This window comes from Schistocerca serialis, chromosome 3, assembly GCF_023864345.2.
Source record: "Schistocerca serialis cubense isolate TAMUIC-IGC-003099 chromosome 3, iqSchSeri2.2, whole genome shotgun sequence".
Taxonomy (NCBI): Eukaryota; Metazoa; Arthropoda; class Insecta; order Orthoptera; family Acrididae; genus Schistocerca; species Schistocerca serialis.
Window position 1 is genome coordinate 1,058,928,725 of NC_064640.1, and position 27,843 is coordinate 1,058,956,567.

At 47.2% G+C, this 27,843-nt stretch overlaps 1 protein-coding gene across 1 annotated transcript in view; it reads right to left on the reverse strand.

Moving 5' to 3' along the window:
* LOC126471388 (uncharacterized) overlaps window positions 1–27,843 on the reverse strand; it is a 41,651-nt gene that overhangs the window by 13,683 nt on the left and 125 nt on the right. The window contains exon 2 of the mRNA XM_050099512.1: window positions 15,500–16,462. Within this exon, the coding sequence (XP_049955469.1) occupies window positions 15,500–16,462 (963 nt within the window). The remainder of the gene's footprint in view (window positions 1–15,499; window positions 16,463–27,843) is intronic.

Sequence of the window (27,843 nt, forward strand, 5' to 3'; positions counted from 1 at the left end):
TTTGTGTAGACTGCAGTACATGTTGGAATCCTGGGCAACGAACTTGCTGACATGCTGGCAGGCAATGTAGGAACTTCTTCTGGAGATAGGCTTCTCCAAAGCTGAAATACGTTATGCCTTACATCACAGGGTTTTCCGGCATTTTGAGACGGAATGGCATAACAGCATGTACAACAAACTGCATGTCATTAAGGAGACTATAAATGTGTGGAAGTGTTCCATGCAAGCCTCTTGCAGGGAATCGGCTGTCTTCTGCCGGCTCAGCACTGGCCATATGTGGCTAACACATGGTCACCTACACCGTCTCGAGAACCCACCTCAGTGTTGCTGTTGCTCCCAAATGACATTTGCCCACCTCTTGCTGTACTGCCCACTTTTAGCCCCTCTGTGAAAGACTTTTAACTTTTCCAGTACCCTGCCTTTGTTGTTGGGCGAGAATGCCTCCACTGCAGTTTTTGTTTACGTTATATTCGTGAGAGTGTGTTTCATAATTCAGTGTAGGTTTGAGTGCATGTATTTTGTTGGTCTGTGTCCTCCACCCTAGTGCTTTTAGGGTGGAGGTTTTAATGTATTACAGAGTGGCTGGCTTTCCCTTTTTATTCTTGTGGTTGGTCAGCCACTGTAATCTGCTTTCATGTTTTACTGTCTTTTGTTTCTAGCGTATTTCTGTTTCTTTTCTGTACCCTTTTTTTTCTCTTAGTATTCGTTGCCGCCTCTTCACTGTTTTGGCTTTTTCTTTCTTTCTGTTTTGTGTTATATGTTTTGTCCATTTTATCCTCACACTTGGGGCATTATTTTATTAGGACCAAGTGACCGATGACCTTGTAGTTTGGTTCCTTCTCCTGCTTCTAAACCAACCAACCAATCCTTTTTTCCACGAACAATATGAGACTGGAATAGAAGGGAGAACCGATAGAGGTACTCAAAGTACCCTCTGCCACACACCGTCAGGTGGCTTGCCGAGTATGGATGTAGATGTAGATGTAGATGTAGATCCAACTGACCATCTTTGCTGTCCCCATTAACACTTCCATGATCTGTTTTCCCACAGGCATATCCAACTTCCTTATTGGTCAATGACTTAGCTATCTTAAGCAGTTCTCCATGGACTTGTATCCTTGTGTGGCATCCTTGGTAATGTCTTGATCCTCTACTTGTGCAGGATCAAAAATTGTTTTTGCTTTTCTATTGAAAAAAACAGTTTGTATGAATTTCTAGTGTCACAGTGGGTTTCTTCCACTATTGTTACATCTTCCATTTATACCAATCCCATGTCCATTTGAAACTAGACTATATGGGTTTCATTTATTCATGGTCATAACACAGTCTACTGTTGTGGAGTATGTTGGGCCACTGGCAACCTTTACACTAGTCTGGTTGAGAGCTTCTATGCAGAAGCTGCCTAACTGGAACTGTCCTACGGGCATGATCTTCTCCTCAGTGGATATGATTGCCATTTGTTGTGTTGTGCCCAGCCACCCATCTTGTGCCCTTTATTTTGATGCCTCCTTCAACTGCCAGTACAGGCCACATTTTTCTCGTATTACCTTCCAGAGTTCGCTTTTGGCTACTGCTCCAACAGCTTAGCTTCGTGCAGTCTGCCACATTCCTGTTTGGTGTGAGCCCTTCACCACTTTCGCTTCATGTAGCTGCCCGTGTTTATCTTGGACTTCAAAGTATTTTCCTCGGGAGGCAAATGGATTTGATCTATTGCTGTTAGCTCCTCAACCTTTGCACCCAATTTAGTGGTAGCATATTTATGTAGACTGACGACTCGCAGTCCATGGTGTTTGGTGTGCCTTATCGTTGGCACTGACCATTTTTGGTACGATCTTCTTGCAAACTGCTAGATTTTTAAAGCAGAGCTCTTTGTGCTCTTTCGGACCACCTAGCACATCTCACAATATACACCTTTTAATTGTGTCATATGCTCCAATTCTCTCACAAGCCTTCAGATCCTCATTGTGCTGGAAGAGTCCAAGGAAGCTTACAGTTGTTGTTTTTGAGGGAGCCACTATGATTTTCTTGTGGGTTCCTCGTCACATTGTTCTCATGTGTGACAAGACTGAAGTCCTACCTCAACCTGCCAGCTCTTCCATTGATTCAGATGATCTTCTTGTTGCTGTCTGTTGGTAGATGGTGTCACTTTTGCATCACCACTGGTTTTCTCTTTACTGGAACAAGCTCCATTGACTTAACCTCTCCCAACGGTTCGGCTGGCCACCTCTTGGCTCTTTCACTGCAAGATGATCATTTTAACTAGGTTGTTTATTGGGCACTGTCTCTTTAGCCATCACCATTTGTTGAGTGGTGATCTCCCACCACTTTGCGTTGGTCATAATAATAACTTGATGGTTTGCTATTTTCTGATCCGATATCCTTTTCTGAACTGCTTATGTTTAATTGTATGTTTTCCACCTGAGTTACTGATTATTTTGGCATGCAACGTGCAGATTGTTTATATAAATGATAGCAATTTTGCAAAGGACATTTAATGTTTGTTTAGGGATCTCTGCTGCTACTACGGCATATTTTATTGATGTTTCTTCAAGTAGTAGTTCTTGATTTTAGCTCTTTCCTTCTGTTGATTGAGCTTAACATACAGTTGCTCTTAACATCTTTCGGATAAAGGTGTTCTAAGGTTATGACATGGGTGCTTATGAACACAGTCAGGTCTGTGCCTTAACGCAAAAAAGGTAGGTACGGAAGTAAGTACTAGCTTCCGGCAAGGAAAATGTGTTATGACCCTCATTACATTATATGGTGATGACCAGACAATCAATATTAATAGATCTTCAGTCTTTTCACAAATGACAGTTGTCTGTTATGAAGTACTGCATAAACACACAAAGTGTTGATAAGTTTTTGAACCGATGCAATTATTGGCAAATTGCTTCAAATATGATATATTATAATATTATGTAACTTTTGTAAATTTGCTTATTTGTTGTTATAGAACCTAAACAGAACAAATTTATTTCAGGAAGAAGAAATAACACTGGTTGACTGGTTCCCTGTATTGGAGGCAGGCAACCTCCACTTCGAAGGACGCAGGTATAGCTGAAGCAATGTTACACCTGATTATGACCATTCTTCATTTATCACTTTTTTAAAATTAACTTTTCTCGTTACATACAAATATGTATTTACAAACGCTTGCTGTTTCTCTTCTTCCCTCCAGCCCATTTTCCTTATTAGCTGCACTGTTAAGGAAGATCACAAGAAACTGTGATGTTCTGCAGACCAAAGTACAATTGACTTGATAACAATCTTAATCACAGCCTTAATCTCTCTTCAAAAGGAGCCTCACAGGATGCTATGGTTGCATAATGAAGAGAGATGCCAGCAGTTAAAATAATAATTTGGGTATTGGAATGAAAATGTTTGAATAATTAGTTACAGATTTTCAGGGTGGAAAGGAAAAGTAAAAATATTTCTAATTTTCCTGAGCATTGTGACTTTTTGAAAACTTCTTTTCATCAAGGGGAAGTTTCTGTTGATCTGGAATTCCAGTGTACCCTCTAATCTGTTTGCATTTAAACCAATAATAAAAATAGAAGTCTGATTTTACAGATTTTGTAATATTATAGGTTTTACAATAACTGGCACTACTCAACTTCAAAAGTCAACAATCACTGGTTCATCACTGAAACAGAACAAATGGACCTGATGATGGCCATGCAAGTGCTCTCTTGCAACTGGAACTTTTCAAATCTACATTGTTTATGTGCAATACCATTGCCTATTAATACAGGTATATAATCCACCATTTGTCTCCATATCATTGCAAACAATGATGTAAAAATTTAACTGCATTAGAGGCACTTGAACAACATAGTTCCTAAACAAACTACCACCTAGCTTTCTGTATTATATTTTGCTCACTCTTATGATTTTTCGCCCCTGTGGGTCTGGGGATTGGAATAGGCCAGAGGTATTCCTGCCTTTATGTGATGGTCCCCTGTAAGATCTGACCTCCAATCTTCAAAATTTTCCTGAAGAGTGAGCCAACTTGGGAAGGGCACCTTACAAAGTGCATGGTGTCCATTGTGCATTGACATCTTTAGCCCACTTTCTTGTCGTTGCATTGCAGTCATGCCCATTCTCCATCCCCTGGGCAAGGACACTATTCACTATGCAGTGTCGATTTCTGCATCGACAATGACCATGGACTTCTTTGCACCTGATATCCAACATGGTAGCCAATATGTTGTGCTGTGGTTGCCATGTACCCTGTTGGTAGTAGCCCCCTGACCACACAGGGATCACTCTGCTGATGCCTGCACCGTTAACTCCCCATGTATTCCAAGGAGTAGATGTCCATCCGCGTGGGGCATCAGGACTCCCGGCAATGTCCATCCTGTCAGGTGGCTTTTGCTGAGGGTGGGTGGTGGCTGTGGGTAGGGCCCCTGTCGGAGTGGGTGGCATCATGGCAGATGACACGCGATGAAGTGTAGTCCATCGTCTATTGCTGGTGGTGAAACACCAGCAGCCTCTAAGCGATCACTAGCTCAATTCAACGCACAGAAGTATGACAGAAAATTGTTCACCTCACTGGCCACACCATGGGAGGAATGTCAGGCTAAGGAAGGCAGAAGATCTTATTTGCCCCAGTACCTTGTATGTTTGAGAGCTGGTGGGAACCTTTCACGACGATGAAGCCTCAGTTTATTGTTGAGCATTTAGAGGACAAGTTCGGGGAGGTGGAGGGCTTGTCCAAAATGAGACCTGGGTCAGTCTTGATTAAAACATCATCCTCATGGGAATTACTCGCTTGTGACAAGCTGCGGGATATATCTGTAAATGTCACACCCAATAAGAGCTTAAATATGGTCCAGGGTATCATATTTCACAGAGACCTTCTTTTGCAGTCCGTCGATGAGCTGCGCGCCAATTTAGAGTGGTGAGTGTACATTTCATCCGGTGTGTCCACCGGGGTCTGAAGGATAATCAGGTTGCCAGTGGTGCCTTCATCTTGGCCTTTGATGGTAATACATTACCCGAGAAGGTGAAGGTGATGGTCTACAGGCGTGATGTAAACACTATATCCCTCCCCCAGTGTGGTGCTTTAAGTACTGGAAGATTGCCCATATGTCTTCCTGCGCCACATGCCGAGATTCCAGAAGTACATCACGTCCCAATACTCCATGCCCCCATTTCCCATCTGCATCAACTGTGGAGAGCACCATTTGCCTAGCTCACCTGACTGCTGGATTCTCCAGACAGAAAGGAAAATCGTGGAGTACAAGGCCCTGAACAGACTAACCATCATCTGAGGCTAAGATACAAATCGAGCACCTGCATTCTGTGTGTATGACAACATCTTACACTGCCGTTACAGTAGTTTTGGCACCATCAGCTCCACAAACCCAGGTCACCTCTCAGAGCTGGAAGACTACACCTGCCCCCTTGATGGTAGGGGTCATTGCCCTCACTGTTGCTCATGTGCGAACTACTTAAGGACCAATACCTCCCCCCTCCCTCCCCAGCCATCAGCGACATATGTCCCCACTTCTAATCCAGAGAAGCGTAAGTCTTCTTTGGCTTCTAGCACTAGGAAGGGGTCCCTTGTGTCACTCCCTTCTGAGGTTTCTTCTAGTGGGAAAGATGACACCTGCAAGTCGCTGAAGATCCCAAAAGCAGCTGGTAGTACGGCTTCACGCTCATCCTCAGTCCCAGAGACTGAGCCAGTGAAGTCTTCCCAGCCAGGGAAACCCAAGGAGCAGCGAGAGAAATCCAAAAAGAAAATGCCTAAGACCAAGGAAATGGCAGGGGCACCAACACAACTGCTACCTACAAGCTCTGCAGCTGATGATGAAGTGGAGATTTTGACGTCCGCTGAGGCCCTTGATCTCACCAGGCCCACAGACACAAAGGATATAGACTAATCAGGCAATGAATCTGTGGCAGCATTGAATGTTCCATGCCTTCGCAGTCTCACGATGTCATCCTCCGGTGGAATTGCGGTGTTTTTTTCCAATGCCTGGCTTAGCTACAACTACTGTTAAGCTTTACACCTGCTATATACATTGCCCCCCAGGAAACCAGGTTCCCAGCAATGCGGATTCATGCCCTCCATGGCTATAAGGGATATTACAGGAACCGTAGCAACTATAATAGAGAGTTAGGTGGAGTTTGCGTATGTTTCCTAAATTCGGTGTGTATTGAATATGTGCTTCAAATAGCTCTTGAAGATGTGGCTGTCAGAATAAGGACGGCGCAGGAAATAACTTTCTGCAGTGTAAATCTTACTCCAGATTGCGCAGTACCCCTGAATGTATTAGCTGGAATGCTTGATCAACTCCCTAAACCTTTCCTACTTCTGGAGGATTTTAATGCCCATAACCTCTTGTGGAGTGGTACCATGCCTACTGGCCATGGCAGAGATGTTGAAACTTTACTGCTGCAATTCGACCTCTGCCTCTTAAATACTGCGGCCGCTACACATTTCAGTGTGGCTTGTGGTAGTTACTCGGCCATTGATTTATCAATTTGCAGCGCAGGACTTCACCCATCTATCCACTGGAGAGCACATCACGACCTGTGTAGTAGCGACCACTTCCCCATCTTCCTGTCACTGCCCCAGCGCCAGGCACATTGATGCGTGCCCAGATAGGCTTTGAGCAGAGCAGACTGGGGAACTTTAACCTCTGCTGTCATTGCTTTATCTCCCCTACACCGTAACATGGAACTGATGGTTAAGCAGGTGACTAGCATAAATGTTTCTGCGGCAGCAATGTTTCCCTTGGAGGTCGACGGAAGTCACTGAAACAATTAAGAAGCTTCAGTGATCTCTACAGCTGTGGAAGTGGCACACTTTCCTGGAGCACCTCATAGCCTTTAAATGGCTCTGTGCCCGTGTTCGCTGCCTTATCAAACAAAGGAAGAAGGAGTGTTGGGAGTGATTCGTCTCCACTGTTGGGTGCCACACGTCACCTTCCCAAGTCAGGTTAAAGATCAAACGTTTTTTCAGGTACCAGGCCCTAACAGCTATCCCTGTGGTTACCATAAATGGCGAGTTATGTACCAACGCAAATGCGATTTCCAAACACTTTGGTGATCACTTTGCTCGGGATTGTCAATCGGAAAATTTCCCGCCAGCCTTTTGCGCACTCAATCATCAGCTGGAAGGGAACGTCCTCTCATGCACTAAACGCTGCAGTGAATCTGATAACGCTCCATTTACAGAGTGGGAGCTCCCCAGTGCCCTTGCACATATCCCCGACATGGCTCCTAGGCCTGATCGCATCCACAGCCAGATGATTAAACATTTATCATCCAACCACAAACAACAAATCCTTGTAATCTTCAACCGTATGTGGTGTGACGGCATCTTTCCACCACAATGGCAGGAGAGTGCCATCATTCTAGTGCTCAAACCCTGTAAAAACCAGCTTAATGTGGATAGCCACCAACGTTCTTTGTAAGCTGCTGGAGCGTACGGTATGTCAGCAGTTGGGTTGGGTACTGGAGTCATGTGGCTTGCTGGCTCCATGTCAGTGTGGCTTCCGCCATGTTCGCTCTACCACTGATAATCTCGTGTCCATCGAGTCTGCCATCTGAACAACCTTTTCCAGATGGAAACTTCTGCTTACTGTCTTTTTTGACTGACGTAAAGCTTATGATATGACTTGGTGACCTCATATCCTTGCCACATTGAATGAGTGGTATCTCTGGGGACCACTCTCAATTTTTATCCCACGCTTCCTTTCGCTCCGTACTTTCCATGTCCAAGTTGGTGACTCCCATTGTTTCACCCATATCCAGGAGAATTGAGTCCCACAGGGCTCTGTATTGAGTGTCTCTATTTTTAGTGCCCATTTATGATCTAGCAGCGGCTGTGGGAACCTCCGTCTAACCTTCTCTGGATGCAGATGACTTGTGCATTTCGTATTCCTGCTCCAGTACTGTTGTTGCTGAGTGGCACCTCCAGTTAGCCATCTACAAGGCGCCGTCATGGGCTCTATCACATGACTTCCAGTTTTCAGCTGCAAAGTTCTCTCTCGTGCAGTTCTGTCAGCATAGTACCATTCATCCGGAACCCACACTTTAGCTTAATGATGATCCACTCACCTTAGTGGAGACATATCAATTCCTAGGGCTGGTTTTCGACACTCAATTGACTTGGCTCCCTCATCTTCGTCAGCATAACCAGAAGTGCTGGCAGCACCTCAGTGCTCTCCGTTGCCTGAGCAACACCAATTGGGTTGCAGATCGCTGTACACTGCTGCAGCTCTACAGAGCCCTTTTCCCATCCCGAATTGACTATGGGAGTGTGGTTTATGGTTTGGTAGTGCCTTCAGCATTGCATTTACTCAACCCTGTGCACCACTGTGGGGTTTGATTAGTGACAGGGGCTTTTAGGACGGGTCTGGTGACCGGCGTACTGGTGGAGGCTGATTTCCCTCCACTGCAGATCAGACGTGTGAAACTGCTCGATGTAGCACAGATTCATTGTTTCTCCTGACAATCCAAATAACCATCTTCTTTTCCCGCCGGTGGCATTCCATCTCCTGCATCGGCGGCCCATGTTAGGGCTAACAATAGCAGTTCGCGTGCAGTCCCTTCTCTCCAAACTGGAGTCCTTCCCTTTACCACCTCTACTTGCAGTCTGTTCACATATGCCTCCACGGTGTACACCTGGCCGCAGCTTCGTGTAGCCCTTTTGCATGGCCCTAAGGACTCCGTTAACCCTGCCACTCTCCGCAGTTACATCTCCTCGATTCTTGATGTGTTCCGGGCCTCTGAAGTGTTTCACACAGACGGCTCAATGGCTGATGGTCATGTAGGCTTTGCATATGTTCATGGAGGACATGTTGAGCAGCATTCCTTGCCAGTTTGCTTTAGTGATTTCACTGCAGAGCTGGCGGCCATATCTCGGGCTCTTGAGCATTTCCGCTCATGCCCTGGCGAGTCATTTCTCCTGTGTACTGACTCATTGAGCAGCCTACAAGCTATCGACCAGTGCTACCTTCACCACCCTCTGGTAGCGTCCATTCGGGACTCCATCTATGTCCTGGAACAGTCCCGCCATTCCATGGTGTTAATGTGGACCCCTGGACACGTTGGGATCCCTGGCAATGTCAATGCCAAGAGGCTGGACAAACAGGCAATGCAGAAACCACTTCTGGGGATAGGCACCTCTGAAGCTGACCTGCGTTATTTCTTACACCACAGTGTTTTCCTCCTTTGGGAGATGGAATGGCATAACAGCATGCGAAACAAACTGCATGTCATTAAGGAGACTATGAATGTGTGGAAGTTTTTCATCCAGGCCTCTCACAGGGAAGCAGTTGTCCTCTGCCAGCTCCGTATTGGCCATACGTGGCAAAGGCATGGTTAAATACCCCATTGTGAAGACCCACCTCAGTGTCACTGTGGCTCCCAAGTGATGGTTGTCCACCTATTAGTGAGCTGCCCACTTTTAGCCCCTCTGTGGCAGACTTTTAACTTTCCCAGCATCCTGCCTTTGGTGTTGGGCGACAACGCCTCCACAGCAGCTTTAGTTTTATGTTTTATCCATGATAGTGTGTTTTATACTTGTCTGTAGGTTTCAGCACATGTCCTTTGTCGCTCCGTGTCCTCCACCCTAGTGCTTTTAGGGTGCTTCATGCTGAGTGGCTATTAGGAATGGTGTCCACAGGTTGTGGTGGTGGAGTGCGGTGGTAAGAAAGAGGGGGGGGGGGGGGGGGGGGAGGATGATACTGTTTAGTATACCATGATGCAGTGCAGTGACAGTGTGGTGTAGAATGGAGCATCAAGGCTGGTCTTTTCTAATTGAGATTTGTGGCTATGAGATTTAGCCAGGACATTTCCAGCAGATAGAAACATGTACATAACATCACATGCAGTTGGAATGTGTTTCCTTGATAGCAGTGACCTCTGTTACCTGGTGTCAGCACTGCACAGACATTTTGCTGGCGCCCCCTGGTGGAACATGTAACTATTTGCGTATCAACAAACTGTTTGTATACTGTATCGTGTTCATAACATTGATGCCCTTGTGGTATTCGTAAGTACATAATGGTGGACACACGTCTGTGGGCCAGGGGGGGGGGGGGGGGGTGGGCACACCCTCAGGGTGAAATCATTGTGTTTTGAAGCGTAACATTCAGCTTGCAGTTGATATGCAATTATCATAAGGAAGGTGATGAAAAATACGATTCAAAATATTAAAAATTTTCCAGTTTCGAACCGCCCAAAAATCTATACAAATGACTGAAGAGGATATAGTTACACAATTCTAAATAAATAGAATCTAATGTGTGGTTTACAACAAAATAGTAATTTCATATTTTATTTATCAAGGATACAGACGGTTTAATGCATTCTAAAATGAAACACATTTTAAAACTGTAGCAACGCCTATGCAAGAATTAAGTGTCATTGAATAGCATTATAAACTATTGTGGCCAAAAGTGTAAAAAAAAAAATCCCTCAGGTTGAGCACTTCCATGTAATGTGTTTTTCATGTGATTCAATGATTTAACTCCACTAGTGGTGATCCTTATATAAATGAGTAGTATTACACATATTTAGTGAAATATTGTCAGGTACCTGTTTTTCATTGGATGTGAAGGATTGAGCCAACTTTCAAAACAGATTTGAGTATGTCTAGTAATCAATACATGGTTATAAGATAATTGGATAGAAGATAAAGAGAAGTAAAAAGCAAATAGTTTCTTCTGGAACAGACTTTCAAAAAGGGGTCTATCCTCTATTAAGTCTCCTTGGAATGGTGTTTCATTCACAGCGGTGTTGCACAGCATATTAACAGTGATTGTGAAAATATGCTAACTGGAAGAGACTTGGGGTATGTATTACACTTTGTCAAGGACATTTTATTTGAAACCTGACAGTGAATTACATGCCACATTTGGGCAGATTCTTTCTGGTTTTGAAACTCACCACTGGGACACAATTTTTGTAGAGCTCAACAGGCCTCTGGTGACTTTAGTATTTTGCTGCTGTAATTTCCATAGTGGTTTGGCTGCTTCCATTATTAAAAAGAGTTTATTGAGTTCAATGAGCAATGATTTATGGACTTTTCTAGGGTGGTATACTTATGTAAAGACTGGCCAGAACTGTGCAAAGATCTAGTCTCTTCATTTAACCATTTAGGAATCGTCACACACAAAAATGCTTAAGTGTGAAACTGTGATATGCGAGTCACTGCTAAAAGTAGTAGTGTATTGTTAGAGGTGGATATTCATTTAAGATAAGAAGTAAGGGAAGGAGAAAGGAATGAAAGAAGATGAGGGTTGAATATCCTGAGCCATTTGAAATTGAACTCTATCTTGGAATGAGAGAGGACGGGTAAGAAAGTCAGGGTTGTACTTGCCTAGAGTGATTTAGGGGAAGTTATAGAATACCTATGTCTTGATAGCCAGGGAGAGAGAGAACTGCTGTCATCTTTACTGAGTGTCTAGTCTAGTATGTTGATCACAGCACTGTATTACTGAGGTTGCAGGTACTTTGCTGATTGTATATTCTTACTGACATTGGTATTTGTATTCCTAGATATGAAAACATGTCTACATGTAGATAATGATGTTTGCACGGCATTTCCAAATTCCTGTTTAGTGCTTGTCTTCACAATGTTGTAATGTTACCTGAATGGCAGTTTGTGTGTTTTTTCTGCTACTCAAAAATTTTTTCTTTGTAAATGTAGTTATTGGTGTAATATACTCACCTCTTCAGTAAGACGTGTAATGATTATGGATCAGTTTGTGAGTTTTGTCACAAGTAATGATAAAGTACTTGATGATGCTCTCCCACGCAGCTGTGGGTTGAATTGGATAGGTTGATGAAGGAAAACATGATGAAAACTGGGAAAGGGTAAGAAGTAACAAGTAAAAGGAAATAAATACAGAAATCACAAAATGGTAGTTCAGGTTAACAAACAGTTTGGCTTGTTGCCTGAAATAAGTGGGTATGTGCCACAATGAACTTTGTTAAAATGAGATGCAGCAGACTCATTGGAATATCATTAGTGTTAGTCATAAACATTAACAAATAGAAAGGAAAGATTCTTACTGCTTGATAAAAGCCATGGAAGACATGATAAATATACAGTAGAGAAAAAAGTTAGGTGTAGAGTCCCATGTTTGTAATCATCATGAAACAGTCACACACAACCAGGTTTGTTGCCTTTGACTGTAGGTTAGACCAATATCTATGATGAATCTCTTTCTCCAATTATTAAATGAAGTTCCTTATAATTCTACTGGATGTAAGATGGATCAATCAGTGTAATCATAAATACATCCAGTGAGGTTGCTAGGCACAGCTGAGGAAGGCATGGATTGATAAATATGTATGTCAACATGATTTCAAGTGGCCTGAAAGCAACAGCAGATGAAAGTGCTGCAAAGGACCATCTCATCCGCACTCATATGAATTTGCTGAGTTGTGTTATGTAGTCTCTGGAGGACATATTTATGGTGACCTTAGAAAAACATATAGCTATTCATGAACACTGATTTGGACTTCTTTTCTCCGAGCCATTTGTGTTTGGCTTGCATGTGGACATGTCTGTTTTCCTAATGTGGGGCAGTCTTAGTCCTCTGTTGAACTGCATGTTGTGCGTACTTTGAGTACACTCTTAGCATTTGTGTGCACAGAATGTATGTTCCATATTAGAGGATTCTTAGCCTGACAAAGTTAGTGTTCCAGTGTTGGAGATACTGGTAAATCTTGAGAGTGCCCTTATCCTCAGCATCACATGACAAAATTAGAGTACTTTCTATTAACCTTGTTTCACGTTTGTTGACTTTCATCTTTTACCCTCCTTTCAAGATTGTCCATCCCATTCAACTTCACTTTCAGTCCCTCACTGTCTCTGACAGAATTATATCACCATTATTTCTAATCCTGAAATAGAATTCCTACTCCAAATATCTGTGGGGTTTCCTTAACTGCTTGGTCAACATAAAGGCTCATTGTGCATAGGCTGCAAGTCATCAAGGATGGACAGGATGATGCAAGATGACTTGGACGTAATTTCTAATTGGTGCGATGAATGGCAGTTGATTCTAAAAATGTGAGTCACTGCAGATGACTAGGAAAAACAAACCTGTAATGTTTGGAAACAGCATTAGTAGTGTCCTGCTTGACACAGTCATATCACTTAAATATCTGAGCATAATGTTGGAAAGCAACATGAAATGAAAGAAACATGTGAGGATTGAGATAAGGAAGTCAAATGTTTGAGCTTATTATGAGAAGGAAAGTTGCCTCTCACCATATGGCAGACATGCAGACACACAGATAGGCACAACAAAAAGACTATCACAATTAAAGTTTTCGGCCATTAAGGTCTTTGTCAACACTAGACACACACACGTGTAGCGAAACAGGAGAGAAATGAAACGACTGGGTGTCGTGGTGGATTGACAGCTGTGTAGTTCTGGAATGGGAATATGGAAGGGATAGATGGATAAGGACTGTGACTAATGAAGTTTGGCGCAAGTAGTGTTGTGGGAACATAGGATGTATTGCGGTACAGAAAAGCTGGTGTTGGGGGGAGAGATCCCATCCCCACACCCACCCTGTTTCCCACTTTTCATAGTGGTTCTTCCATCAAAGATCAAAACAGGTTATGAAGTTATCACAGTCAGAACATAAATTCCAAACCCGATGTGATGCTACCAGTGTCCCAGCCAAATGTGCAACCTGTGGTAGGGATGCTCATGAGGATGATTGATAGCCTCCTCCCTGCTGCATCAGCTGCAATGTTGACCCTGCTGCTGTCTCCTGCATTTGTACCATGTATCTCAATGAGTAGGCTGACCAGGAGATCCAGGTGAAGGAGAAAGGGCCTTACCCGGTCACTTGTAAGTTGTTGACTAGTCGGAAACCCCGTGTTCTACTTCCTGGTATCTACAGTACTGTTGTTGCGACATTTCACTCCATGAAGGACATGACCAAGCAGACATGCAACCTCAAAATTTACTACTGTGAAAGCACCCAGCTTCATGGTAGTTCTCCCCCTCTGGCTGTGCAAAACACCGCCAGACAATCTCCTCATGGGGCATAGTTACCAGCTACACAACCAGCAGGCCAGAAAGGACAGAAGGAATACTGCTGCATAGACTTCCTACAACTCCCCAGCCAACCAACTCGAACCATCATCTCCTAACTGAAAAGGTTAGAAGAAGTCAAACAAAGGCAAAAGAGTTTTCTCCTTAAGTTGTCACCATGTGATATCCTCCCACAGCCAACCTCTGTGTTGCCAGTGCACAACAACAAGCATTATTCTGCCCTGGAGTCCACAGGCAGACAGTAGAAAAATGCTGATGCTTCTGTAGATGTCAAGGAGCAGGATGATCCTGCGTCTGTGCCCTGTAGTCTTCAAAGGATAGGGCTCAGCAGCCACTGATGTGGCATCCTGTTCATTTTTTTCCTTGTCATGAATCTCCTCCAATAGAATGTTGTGGTTTTCAATCTAACAGAATTTACAGCGAGCACCCACTTATCTGCCTTCAGGAAACAAAATTGCATCTTCATGATTGATTGGTTTGAGCTCTCATATTTATTACCTATTTGTTTTAATGCCCCCTCCCCGCCCCTTCCCCTCCCCTTCCCCCTTCCCCCTCCCCCCTCCCCCCTTCCCCCTCCCCTCCCCTTAACCCGCCCCCTCCCCTCCCCTCCCCTTAACCCGCCCCCTCCCCTCCCCTACCCTTAACCCGCCCCCTCCCCTCCCCTACCCTTAACCCGCCCCCTCCCCTCCCCTACCCTTAACCCGCCCCCTCCCCTCCCCTTACCCGCCCCCTCCCCTCCCCCCACCCCCACCCCTCCCCTCCCCCCGCCCCCTCCACTCCCCTCCCCCGGCCCTTCCCCTTCCCCCGCCACCACCCCCTGCCCTTCCCCTGACCCCGCCCCCACACCCACCCCTTCCCCTTCCCCCGCCCCCACCCTTTCCCCTTCCCCCGCCCCCGCCCCCACCCTTTCCCCTTCCCCCGCCCCCACCCCTTCCGCTTCCCCCGCCCCCACCCTTTCCCCTTCCCCCGCCCCCACCCCTTCCGCTTCCCCCGCCCCCACCCCTTCCGCTTCCCCCGCCCCTCCCCCTCCGCTTCCCCCGCCCCTCTCCCTCCCCCTCCGCTTCCCCCACCGCCACCACTTCCCCCGCCCCCTCCCCCTCCACTTCCCCCGCCCCCTCCCCCTCCACTTCACCCGCCCCGTCCCCCTCCCCTTCCCCCCCACCCCCTCCACTTCCCCCGCCCCTACTCCTCCCTCCCCCTCCCCTCCCCCTCCCTTCCCCCTCCCCTCCCCCTCCCTTCCCCCTCCCCCTCCCTTCCCCCTCCCCTCCACCTCCCTTCCCCCTCCCCTCCACCTCCCTTCCCCCTCCCCTCCCCCTCCCTTCCCCCTCCCCCCTCCCTTCCCCCTCCCTTCCCCCTCCCCTCCCCCTCCCCTCCCCCTCCCTTCCCCCTCCCTTCCCCCTCCCTTCCCCCTCCCTTCCCCCTCCCCTCCCCCTCCCCCTCCCGGCCCCCTCCCTTGCCCCGGCCCCCTCCCTTGCCCCGGCCCCCTCCCTTGCCCCGGCCCCCTCCCTTGCCCCGGCCCCCTCCCTTGCCCCGGCCCCCTCCCTTGCCCCGGCCCCCTCCCTTGCCCCGGCCCCCTCCCTTGCCCCGGCCCCCTCCCTTGCCCCGGCCCCCTCCCTTGCCCCGGCCCCCTCCCTTGCCCCGGCCCCCTCCCTTGCCCCGGCCCCCTCCCTTGCCCCGGCCCCCTCCCTTGCCCCGGCCCCCTCCCTTGCCCCGGCCCCCTCCCTTGCCCCGGCCCCCTCCCTTGCCCCGGCCCCCTCCCTTGCCCCGGCCCCCTCCCTTGCCCCGGCCCCCTCCCTTGCCCCGGCCCCCTCCCTTGCCCCGGCCCCCTCCCTTGCCCCGGCCCCCTCCCTTGCCCCGGCCCCCTCCCTTGCCCCGGCCCCCTCCCTTGCCCCGGCCCCCTCCCTTGCCCCGGCCCCCTCCCTTGCCCCGGCCCCCTCCCTTGCCCCGGCCCCCTCCCTTGCCCCGGCCCCCTCCCTTGCCCCGGCCCCCTCCCTTGCCCCGGCCCCCTCCCTTGCCCCGGCCCCCTCCCTTGCCCCGGCCCCCTCCCTTGCCCCGGCCCCCTCCCTTGCCCCGGCCCCCTCCCTTGCCCCGGCCCCCTCCCTTGCCCCGGCCCCCTCCCTTGCCCCGGCCCCCTCCCTTGCCCCGGCCCCCTCCCTTGCCCCGGCCCCCTCCCTTGCCCCGGCCCCCTCCCTTGCCCCGGCCCCCTCCCTTGCCCCGGCCCCCTCCCTTGCCCCGGCCCCCTCCCTTGCCCCGGCCCCCTCCCTTGCCCCGGCCCCCTCCCTTGCCCCGGCCCCCTCCCTTGCCCCGGCCCCCTCCCTTGCCCCGGCCCCCTCCCTTGCCCCGGCCCCCTCCCTTGCCCCGGCCCCCTCCCTTGCCCCGGCCCCTCCCCTTGCCCAGGCCCCCTTCCTTATCGGTGTTTGCTGTTAGAGTTAACAGCCATTGACCATGTTGCACTTTTTATCCGTTGTAGCAATATGGCAAAGGCCATTTAATTTTTGGTTCTGGACCTCCAGTTCTCTGTCTGTGGTGTATTTTATAGACCTTTCTCCACATCCCTGTTTTTTAGCTGTCTTCTCGTGCATTGACTGAGACTAACGTGCAGTCATATTTAAGTCCTCTCTTTGTCTTCATGTCCTAGTGTTTTGACATGGGCGCATATGACCCTAGTTGTTTTTGTACCACAAAACAAAAAGCTCATCAGTTAGTGGTAATGCTGTGTCATTATATCCTTCAAATGTCACTCCTTCAGTTCCTGTTGCTATTTCTTTTAGTAGCTGATACATCTAGTTTGAAAAGTATGCGGAGAATATATATTTGTTTTCAACACAGTCCACCTGGTTGAGTTGATGAAGTCATTAAGGGATTCATTTTTGTACAGTCAGATGGCCATAATATGACTAACCATATATTATTAGGTAGAAAAGGACCATTTATATTCCAATTCCTTTTTGCAGTTCTGTCCAATGATCCGTCAGTCTGTGGAATGGATGCAAGATTAATTTGCATTTACGCATGATAGACAGAATTAAGATATTCTTAGATTTGACACCACTCTGTTTTGTATTAATTAATTAATCAAGGAACATATACGGAGCCCTACAAAATTTCAAGTTAGTTACATGATAATTAAGATAACTGCACATGCCAGAGCTCCTACCCGGAAACCTTAGGTGCCAGAGTTTAGAAATAGCTTGTGACACTTTGGGCACTTATGCCGTTAGATTGCAAAGTACTACTTACGACAGTGGAGGTGAATTTCCTGGACATGAAAGTAGATAAGGCCAGAAGTGGAGGCCAATTGGCCAGATGTGAAAGCAGATCAGGCCAAAATGCCCAGTCACACTCCGCACTCCACTAGTGATACCTGCATCTGATTTCTTGCACATGCATTCACATCCAAGCCCTGCACATTCGGACTGGTGTGGCTGTCATGATATGAATGGGTTGTTTATTGTAAAGTACATAAATTTGTGCTGTCTGAGTTGTGCATGCTTTTTCATCCATCACGATGATAAGCCATCCATTCACAAGTTTCAAAAAGTTTCACAATTCTGCAAAACTGCATGGGAGTTCCAAATGGCATTAAGATGCAGTCAAAAAGACAAATAATTTCATTAATGTTATGAAAAACCACACAAACACTGTATAATAACTCATAAATCATAATATTGTGTAATTATTAGAAACTAATCACATGCTTCTGGTGTATCATTTTTCAATGTCACAGGACTTGCCTTTAAGGGGAAAAACTAATTTCAATACTGTTTTTGATGTTTTATTTATTTATTTATTTTTCAGTTTCGAGTAGAGCAGTACACTTTAGGATTATTGCATTCACTTTGTGTGTTGCAATCTTATTCTAAAATTACAAATATTACTCCAGAGAAGTAAGATTGCCCCAAATTTGAAAAACTGTCCCAATGTGTCATGTGGTAATGTACTTAGGAACAAATATCCTATTAAAATTTAAAAGTGTTGTCGTAGGGAAAATATTCTCAATACTGTATTTAATAGCCTATATTACATTATTAATCTACTACACACAAACAATGGGTAAGTGATATCATTTTAGGGAATAGTACTGTCAAAAGTTGGTTAAAAGTTAAAAATATTTTGAAATTGAAGCTATTGGCAGCTAACACAAATTTCCATTTTCAAGACAGAGATAATTATTCAGACATCAAGTAAACTCTGTTTGTCTGCAAATTTCACCATAGTAAAAGACCACCTCCTGTTTTAAGGTAAAAGATACTGCACGAATGGTTATGTGTGAACAGATAGGTCCCATGTTATGTAATATATTTTAAAAATTTAGTAATTTTACTTGCAGTAGCTCTCTGTAACTGCAGAATGAATAATTTCTTCCAAACATCTATGAAGTATTATACATCATGTAAATATGTGGAACTCATAATATTCACACAGGCTGCACACATTTTTCAAAAGCGCAAACCAATGAAAAGTGCCTGAAGCATCTTATGGAAAATTCTGCAGTAGATTCATTTTTATGATTCTAAAATCAGTCACTGGTGTGAAAACCTGACCAGATTACAATATTAGTTACTAGGTAAACTACACTTGAGGTATTACAGTCTCTCCAACAGTCAGGTGATCAAACATTGTGAAACCATTTTGAAAGCAGCTCGAAAATGCAAAATAACCCCAAAGTGACTTAGATTCTGAAATAAATTGTATAGTTTTGCTATGGATTACCCTACAATGTGAGATAGAGCAATAACACAATTTAGTTACCATGTAAATCAGTTTGAAAATTGATGTTCAAGGTTGTGGTAGTGGTTGAAAAGCGCAAAAATTTTAATGAAAGGGATAGAATAGGGTTTATGATGGTACCGATGGAAAATAATGAAAATATTGGGAAAATGCAGGATCTGGAAATCCAAAACAAAGTTGTACTGATATTTTACTGTCGGCTTGTTTACATTTATAACATTAACCACACATTATGCAGAGGTGTTCTAAAATTCCTATAATGGGCTCCTAAGAGTTGAGGAGGGGACTTCGCAGATAAAAGTTTGATAATGAATCCATATCTGAAGGTGTACCATTTGAGAGTATGACCTCCTCCATTCAGAAGGGAACATTGTCTGTGCCTTGGGGTCCTTCTTGACCAATAGGTCAGAGGTAATTTTTTCTACTGTTTGTGTACCCTAAAGCAGGAGATTTGAAACTGCTGCAGTCATCAAACCAAAATTTGTAACTATTAAATTTTAGTGAAATTTTCTTAAATTATTTTCTTTTATTGCATGCAGTTTAATGTAAAGTAATTTACAGATCTAATTAATTTTCTGTGTTCATTAGGTATTTCCAAGGCACCATAACGAGATACACAACAGCAGCAGTGAAGGCTAGAGTCGGCCAGGGCCAGAGCGGCAGTCACGTCAGGCTCACCGATGGCAACACTTGCCATCTGCTCGGCTGTTTGCGTGATGATAATAATCGTAAGTATTTAAAAGGTTAATTATATCACCATGTAGCTGTCTTTTAAAATAAGAAATTGGGATTAATCCCATGAGGCAGCAGCGTACTGACTGCACAAGAGATGATCAAATAGTGATTGGAATTTTCTTAGTTTCACAGCAATTATATATTGGATTATCGATTTTTTATATTTTATGTACACATTCCTGATGTCCCCCCTGCGGGTCCGGGGATTAGAATAGGCCCGAGGTATTCCTGCCTGTCGTAAGAGGCGACTAAAAGAAGTCCATCCCCCTCACGGGGGTAGTTAGCGCCTGCGTCTGGAGACGGACGGTTACACGACCTATTATTGTGGTCTTTTTGGTTTTTCACTTCTCGTTTCTTCCTTCCTTTTGTTGATTCCTTTCTTTGCTCTTCTCCACCTCACTGTCTTCATTACTATTTCCCTTGCCTTCTCATTGCCTTCTTCTCATTGCCTTCTTCTCCTTGCCTTCTCATTGCCTTCTTCTCCTTGCCTTCTCTGGTATCCGCCTCGGCTTTTGAGACAGTCTGTCCTCTTTCTCCCTGTCTGTCTTCTTTTTCCTCTTCTTCCTTCCTCCCTGTGCGTGCCTGAAGGCCGACCCACGCGTTCGCACACGTAGCCGGTGACGGGGTAACGCGTAAGTCCCCGCCCTGGGTAGACATGTAAGGCACGTGCGTACCACCTGGTAAAGGCCAGGCCCGGGGAGGGGTGATTGCCTGAGCTGATACCTTCTGACCATGCCGATTGGTCCCTCCGTCTGTTTCTCGGGAGGTGTGACCTGATTTGTAAACATTCACCTAAGGCGGGAGTGCCCTCTGAGAGGGTCCCCACAAGGAAGGAGCACACCATCGGAGACGCTGGCAATCATGGGGGATTCCTTCGCAATGGATTCTACTCCATCGCTTTCGACTTCTGCCCAAAAACGGAAACGTGACCAGCCACCAGTGACAAAAGTACTACCACCTGCCCCACAGTTCCTCGTCGTTTCTCGATCTGAGGACGGAAAGGATTTTTCCTCTGTCAACCCTTTCGTTATCCAGAAGGGCGTATATGCCATAGCCAGATCTGTCAAATCTTGTACCAGGTTGCGTAACGGTACCTTATTACTGGAAACTGAGAGTGCCTTTCAGGCGCACAAACTGCTTCGGGCCACACTCCTGTACACGTTCCCTGTCCGGGTGGAGGCCCACCGAACTTTGAATTCGTCTCGTGGTGTAGTCTATACTAGCTCCCTCGACGGATTGACTGACGAGGAGATTCAATCTTTCCTCGCTGAGCAGGGCGTGACGGCTGTCCATAGGGTCATGAAAAAGGTCAACAATGACCTTGTACCGACCCGGACACTTTTCTTGACCTTCGATAGTGTTAAGCTGCCATCGCGCATCAAGGCGGGCTACGAGGTTATTTCTGTTCGCCCCTATGTCCCGACACCTACGCGCTGCTACCAGTGTCAGCGTTTCAATCACACTCGACAGTCTTGTTCCAATGCGGCTAAATGTGTCACTTGTGGCAGGGATGCCCATGAGGGTGACTGTCCACCTCCGTCTCCTCGTTGTGTTAACTGTCAGGGTGACCATGCCGCATCCTCCCGCGACTGTCCTGTCTATAAGGAAGAACGCTGTATCCAAGAAATTCGGCTCAAAGAGAAAGTGTCCACCTCGGCTGCTCGCAAGCTATTGGCTAGTAGGAAGCCCGCGCTGCTCCCAGCGGGGAAATACAGTACTGTCCTCGCCTCTCCTCGAACTACCAGGGAGGTAGCAACCCAGACATCTGATCTGACCTTCAGCACCACGGTCGTCCGTTCGGCCAGTGCTAAGATCGCGCGGTTGACGCCTCCTCTTCCTCCCATCACCCCACAGACACCAGCCCCTTCATCAGCTTCTGCTAAGACGAAGACCCCGAAGTCAGATGCACGGGCCTTCAAGAAATAACCCTCCCATGCAGACTGTCTACGTACCTCGACCTCCCAGCCTTCGACCAGTACTTCCACCAAACGTCCTTCCAAAAAGGCTCATAGGAAGCACAGTTCTCCTTCTCCGCCACGGCGCATTTCTTCTCCTGCGCCACCCAGCGGTTGCTGCCCCAGGCCGTCATCCGTTTCGCCTGGCCACACCGCTGGTAGCCGAACATCTGGCCGTTCACCGGCGGAGGAAGCTCCCCCTCCCGGCCATCCTCCCGAGATGGACGATGAACCTATCGACCCAATGGACGATGACTGTCCGCCTACTGATCGCGGCGGCAGTGCTCGCTCGAAGCCAGGCCCTCAGCGGCCTTCGAGGTGACCCCTTCTTTCATCTTCCTTTTCTTACGATGGCACTTATTCACTGGAATATTCGCAGCATTCGCTCCAACCAAGAGGACCTGAAGTTGCTGCTCCGCTTGCACCGTCCGCTCGTCGTAGCCCTCCAGGAAACGAAGCTACGCCCATGCGATCAAATTGCCTTGGCACACTACACCTCTGTGCATTTTGACCTACCCCCTATGGTAGATATCCCAGCTAATGGAGGGGTTATGTTGCTGGCCCGGGATGATATTTACTACGATCCCATCACGTTGCACACCGGCCTGCAGGCAGTTGCCATCCGCATTACTCTCCCCACTTTTACGTTTTCCTTTTGTACCGTTTACACTCCATCGTCATCTGCCGTTACCAGGGCAGACATGATGCAACTTATTTCTCAGCTACCTGCACCATTTTTGTTAACTGGAGACTTCAATGCCCACCATCCCCTTTGGGGCTCTCCAGCATCCTGCCCGAGGGGCTCCTTGTTAGCAGACCTTTTCAATCAGCTCAATCTTGTCTGCCTCAATACTGGCGCCCCTACTTTTCTTTCGGACACATCTCACACCTATTCCCATTTAGACCTCTCTATATGTACTCCCCAACTTGCACGCTGGTTTGAGTGGTATGCACTTTCTGATACATATTCGAGCGACCTCTTCCCGTGTGTTATCCATCTCCTGCAGCATACCCCCTCTCCGTGCTCCTCTAGTTGGACCATCTCCAAGGCAGACTGGGGGCTCTTCTCTTCCAGGGCGACCTTTAAGGATCAAACCTTCCCAAGCTGCGATCGTCAGGTTGCCCACCTCACGGAAGTCATTCTCGCTGCTGCTGAATATTCCATCCCTCACCCTACTTCTTCTCCACGTCGCGTACCGGTCCCCTGGTGGTCCGCAGCATGTAGAGATGCTTTACGTGCTCGTCGACGTGCTTTACGCACCTTTAAACGCCACCCTACAGTGGCGAATTGTATCAATTATAAACGATTACGTGCTCAGTGTTGTCGTATTATTACAGAAAGCAAGAAAGCCAGCTGGGCTGCTTTCACAAGCACCTTCAACAGTTTTACTCCTTCTTCTGTTGTCTGGGGTAGCCTGCGCCGGCTATCTGGCACTAAGGCCCACTCCCCAGTTTCTGGCTTGAAGGTCGCAAATGACGTCCTTGTGGCCCCGGAGGCTGTCTCCAATGCCTTCGGCCGCTTTTTCGCAGAGGTTTCGAGCTCCGCTCATTACCACCCTGCCTTCCTCCCCCGCAAACAGGCAGAGGAGGCTAGGCCACCTAACTTCCGCTCCTCGAATTGTGAAAGTTATAATGCCCCATTCATCATGTGGGAACTCGAAAATGCACTTGGCCAATCACGGTCCTCTGCTCCAGGGCCTGATTCTATTCATATTCAGATGCCGAAGAACCTTTCTCCTGCGGGTAAAGGTTTTCTTCTTCGTACATACAATCGCATCTGGATTGAGGGACATGTTCCCGCATGCTGGCACGAGTCTATTGTTGTCCCGATTCCTAAGCCGGGGAAGGACAAGCACTTGCCTTCCAGTTATCGACCTATCTCGCTTACCAGCTGTGTCTGTAAAGTGATGGAGCGAATGGTTAGCTCTCGATTGGTTTGGCTGCTCGAGTCTCGACGCCTACTTACCAATGTACAATGTGGATTTCGTAGGCGCCGCTCTGCTGTTGACCATCTGGTTACCTTGTCGACCTTCATTATGAATAACTTCTTGCGGAAGCGCCCGACCGCGGCTGTGTTCTTCGATTTGGAGAAGGCTTACGACACCTGTTGGAGGGCGGGTATTCTCCGCACCATGCGTACATGGGGCCTTCGCGGTCGCCTCCCTCTTTTTATTCGTTCCTTTTTAATGGATCGACAGTTCAGGGTATGTGTGGGTTCTGTACTGTGAGACACCTTTCGCCAGGAGAATGGGGTGCCACAGGGCTCAGTTTTGAGCGTTGCTCTCTTCGCCATCACGATCAATCCAATAATGGATTGCCTCCCAGCTGATGTATCAGGCTCCCTTTTCGTGGACGATTTTACCATCTATTGCAGCGCGCAGTGTACACGTGTCCTGGAGCACTGTCTTCAGCATTCTCTTGACCGTCTTTACTCCTGGAGTGTCGCCAATGGCTTCCGTTTTTCTGCCGAGAAGACGGTCTGTATTAACTTCTGGCGCTACAAAGAGTTTCTCCCACCGTCCTTACGACTCGGTCCCGTTGCTCTCCCAATCGTGGAGACAACCAAATTTTTAGGCCTTACATTTGACAGGAAACTTAGCTGGTCTCCACATGTGTCATATTTGGCCGCCCGTTGTATCCGTTCTTTAAATGTCCTCAGTGTTCTCAGTGGTATGTCGTGGGGAGCGGATCGAACCGTCCTACTTCGTCTATATCGGTCGATCGTCCGCTCCAAGCTGGATTATGGGAGCTTCGTATACTCCTCTGCACGGCCATCCATCTTACGCCGCCTCAACTCCATACAACATCGGGGTTTACGACTTGCGATTGGAGCATTTTATACTAGTCCCGTAGAGAGTCTTCATGCTGACGCTGGCGAATTGCCACTCACCTACCGGCGCGATATACTGCTTTGTCGGTATGCCTGTCGGCTACTGTCAATGCCCGACCATCCGTCTTATTGTTCCTTTTTTGACGACTCTCTCGACCGTCAATACGGGTTGTATGTCTCTGCCCTGTTACCACCTGGAGTTCGCTTTCGTCGCCTCCTTCAACACCTTAATTTTTCACTCCCTGCAACCTTTCGAGTGGGCGAGAGTCACACGCCACCTTGGCTCCAGGCTCAGGTCCGCGTTCACCTTGACCTCAGCTCGCTCCCGAAAAAGGTTACCCCCGGTTCGGTCTACCACTCCCGTTTTTTGGAACTTCGTTCGAAGTTCATCAACATGACTTTCATTTATACAGATGGCTCTAAGACCAATGACGGGGTCGGGGCACTAAGTTTCAAATACCAGCTCCATGGACTTTGTTCGGTCTTCACAGCTGAGCTCTTTGCCCTCTACCAGGCTGTTCTTTACATCTGCCGCCACCGACATTCTGCTTATGTCATCTGCTCCGACTCCCTGAGCGCCATCCAGAGCCTCAGTGATCCGTACCCGGTTCACCGTTTTGTACACCGGATCCAATGCTCTCTTCAGCAGCTGGTGGACGTCGGTTCTCCGGTTAGCTTTATGTGGGTTCCTGGCCATGTCGGTATCCCCGGGAACGTAGCTGCAGATGCCGCGGCCAAGGCTGCGGTCCTCCAGCCTCGGACAGCCTCTTGTTGTGTCCCTTCGTCCGATTATAGCAGGGTCATTTGTCAGCGCATTTTATCGCTGTGGCATGCCGATTGGGCTGCACTTACAGACAACAAGCTTCGGGCCATAAAACCTCTTCCCGTGGCTTGGACGTCCTCCTCACGCCCTTCTCAGTGGGAGGAGGTAGTTTTGGCCCGGTTAAGAATTGGACACTGCCGGGTCAGCCATCGCCATCTGCTGACGGCTGCGCCGGCATCGTTCTTCCCATGTGGGCACTTGCTGACGGTTCGACACATTTTAATGTCCTGTCCAGATTTTAACACACTGCGTCTAGATCTTAACCTGCCAAGTACTTTCGATGCCATTTTAGCGGATGACCCACAAGCAGTTGCTCGTGTTCTTCGTTTTATCAATTTGACCAACCTCTCTAAGGACATTTGATGATGCTGTTTTTTAATCCTATGCCTGTCAGTCTTTTATCATGTTTTCCCTTTTAGTTGTTGTTTTAAACTTGTGCCTCACAGTGCATTCTTAACGTTGTCAGGGCGCTAATGACCATTGAAATTGTGTGCCCTAAAACCACAAAAAAAAAAAAAAACCGTTCCTGATGTATGTGTCTCACCATATAGCAGAGATGATAACTCGTGATAGGCACAACAAAAAGAGTCGCACAATTATAGCTTTCAGCCATTTAAGCCTTTGTCAGCAGTACACACACACACACACACACAGTCTCAGAGAACTGGAACCACACTGCGAGCAGCATCACCAGTACTTGATGGGAGTGACGACTGGGTGTGTAAGTAAGAAAGAGGCTGGGGTGGGGATAGTATGGTGGGGGTGATGGACAGTGAAGTGTTGCAGTTTGGGTGGAGGGCAAGAGAGAAGGTGGGAGGGGGGTAAGTAGTGGAAAGGAGAGAAATAAAAATAAATTAAAATACTGCGTGTGGCAGTGAAATGATGGCTCTGTAGTGCTGGAATGGGGAACAGGGAGGGGGTTGGATGGATGAGGACAGTGACTAGTGAAGGTTGAGGCCAGGAGGGTCATGGGCACATAGGGTATATTGCAGGGAAAGTTCCCACCTGTGCAATTGAGAAAAGCTGGCGTTGGTGGGAAGGATCCATATGGCACAGGCTGTGACGCAGTAATTGAGATGAGGGATATCATATTTGGCAGTGTTTAGCAACAGGGTGGTCCACTTACTTTTTGGCCACAGTTTTTTGGTGGCGATTCATGTGGACAGACAGCTTGTTGGTTGTCATGCCTACATAGAATGCAGCACAGTGGTTGCAGCTTAGCTTGTAAATCACATGACTGGTTTCACAGATAGTTCAGCCTTTGATGGCATAGTTGACGTTAATTACAGGACTGGAATAGGTGGTGGTAGGAGAATATATGGGACAGGTCTTGCATCTACGTCTATTACAGGGGTATGAGCCATGAGGGTAAGGGACTGGGAGCAGGGGTTGTGTGAGGATTGACGAGTATGTTGTGTAGGCTCGGTGGAAGGTGGAAGTACACTGTAGGAGGGGTGGGAAGGATAGTGGGCAGTACATTTCTCATTTCAGGGCATGACAAGAGGTAATGAAAACCCTGGCAAAGAATGTAATTCAGTTGCTCTAGTCCCAGATTTTACTGCATTAAGAAGAGAATGCTCCTCTGTGGCTGGACTGTGGGACTTCGGGAGATGGTGGAAGACTGGAAAGATAAGACACGGGAAATTTGTTTTTGTACAAGGTTGGGAAGACAATTATGGCCAGTGACGGCTTCAGTGAGACCCTCGGTATATTTAGAGAGGGACTGCTTGTCACTGCAGATGCAATGACCACGGGTGGCTAGGCTGTATGGAAGGGACTTCTTGGTATGGAATGGGTGGCAGCTGTTGAAGTTCAGGTATTTCTGGTGGTTTGTAGGTTTGATATGGATGGAGGTGCTGATGCAGCCACCTCTGAGGTGGAGGTCAACATCTAGGAAGGTGGCTTGTTGTGTTGAGCAAGACCAGGTGAAGTAAATGGGGGAGAAGTTGTTGAGGTTCTGGAGGAATGTGAATAGTGTGTCCTCACCTTCAATCCAGATAGCATAGATGTCATCAATGAAACTGAACCAGGTGAGGGGTTTAGGAGTCTGGGTTTTTAGGAAAGATTCCTCAAGATGGCGCATGAAGAGGTTAGAATAGGATGATGCCAGTTACAGATGATGACAGATATCTCGGTTGTAGAAGCCTGCCTTTTGATTGTTCAGAAAGTGTTCCACATTAAAAATTTAAATTTCATTTGGAAAATGGCTGCCACCCAATGGATTCTTTGTCAGAGGAAAATATCACTGGATGGAGAATGTGTGTGGCAAGAATTTATAGGCGAAAGAAGCAGCATGTCTGTCCTGTACAGAATGAGCTGGGACACTGTCGTGGATCAAAAATATGCCTTCACACTGCCTCTTGTGACACTTCACGTTGACAGCCTCCTCTAATTATCTCACCTGGAGATTTTTCCAGTACATTGCTGTGGAGATTTTCCCCTTAACATTATAGTCTGTTGGTACAACAGATTGTTCCAAAGAACACACAGCACCAAATTATCTGATGATGTTGGGATCTTTGCCTGCTTTAGTGGTGTTGTGTAAGTAGATGTATGTAAATGTGTGCTGTCTCATTAACTGTGATTAAATGGCTAAAGAAGCCATCTGAGTTAGCCAAACACAGAATCAATACATACACTGCTGCTTCAGTTTCAGTGGGTTTCTCAAGTGGGTGTGAGTAGTAGACACATCCTGTCGATGTCAGTTGTTGTCGTATTCATAACATC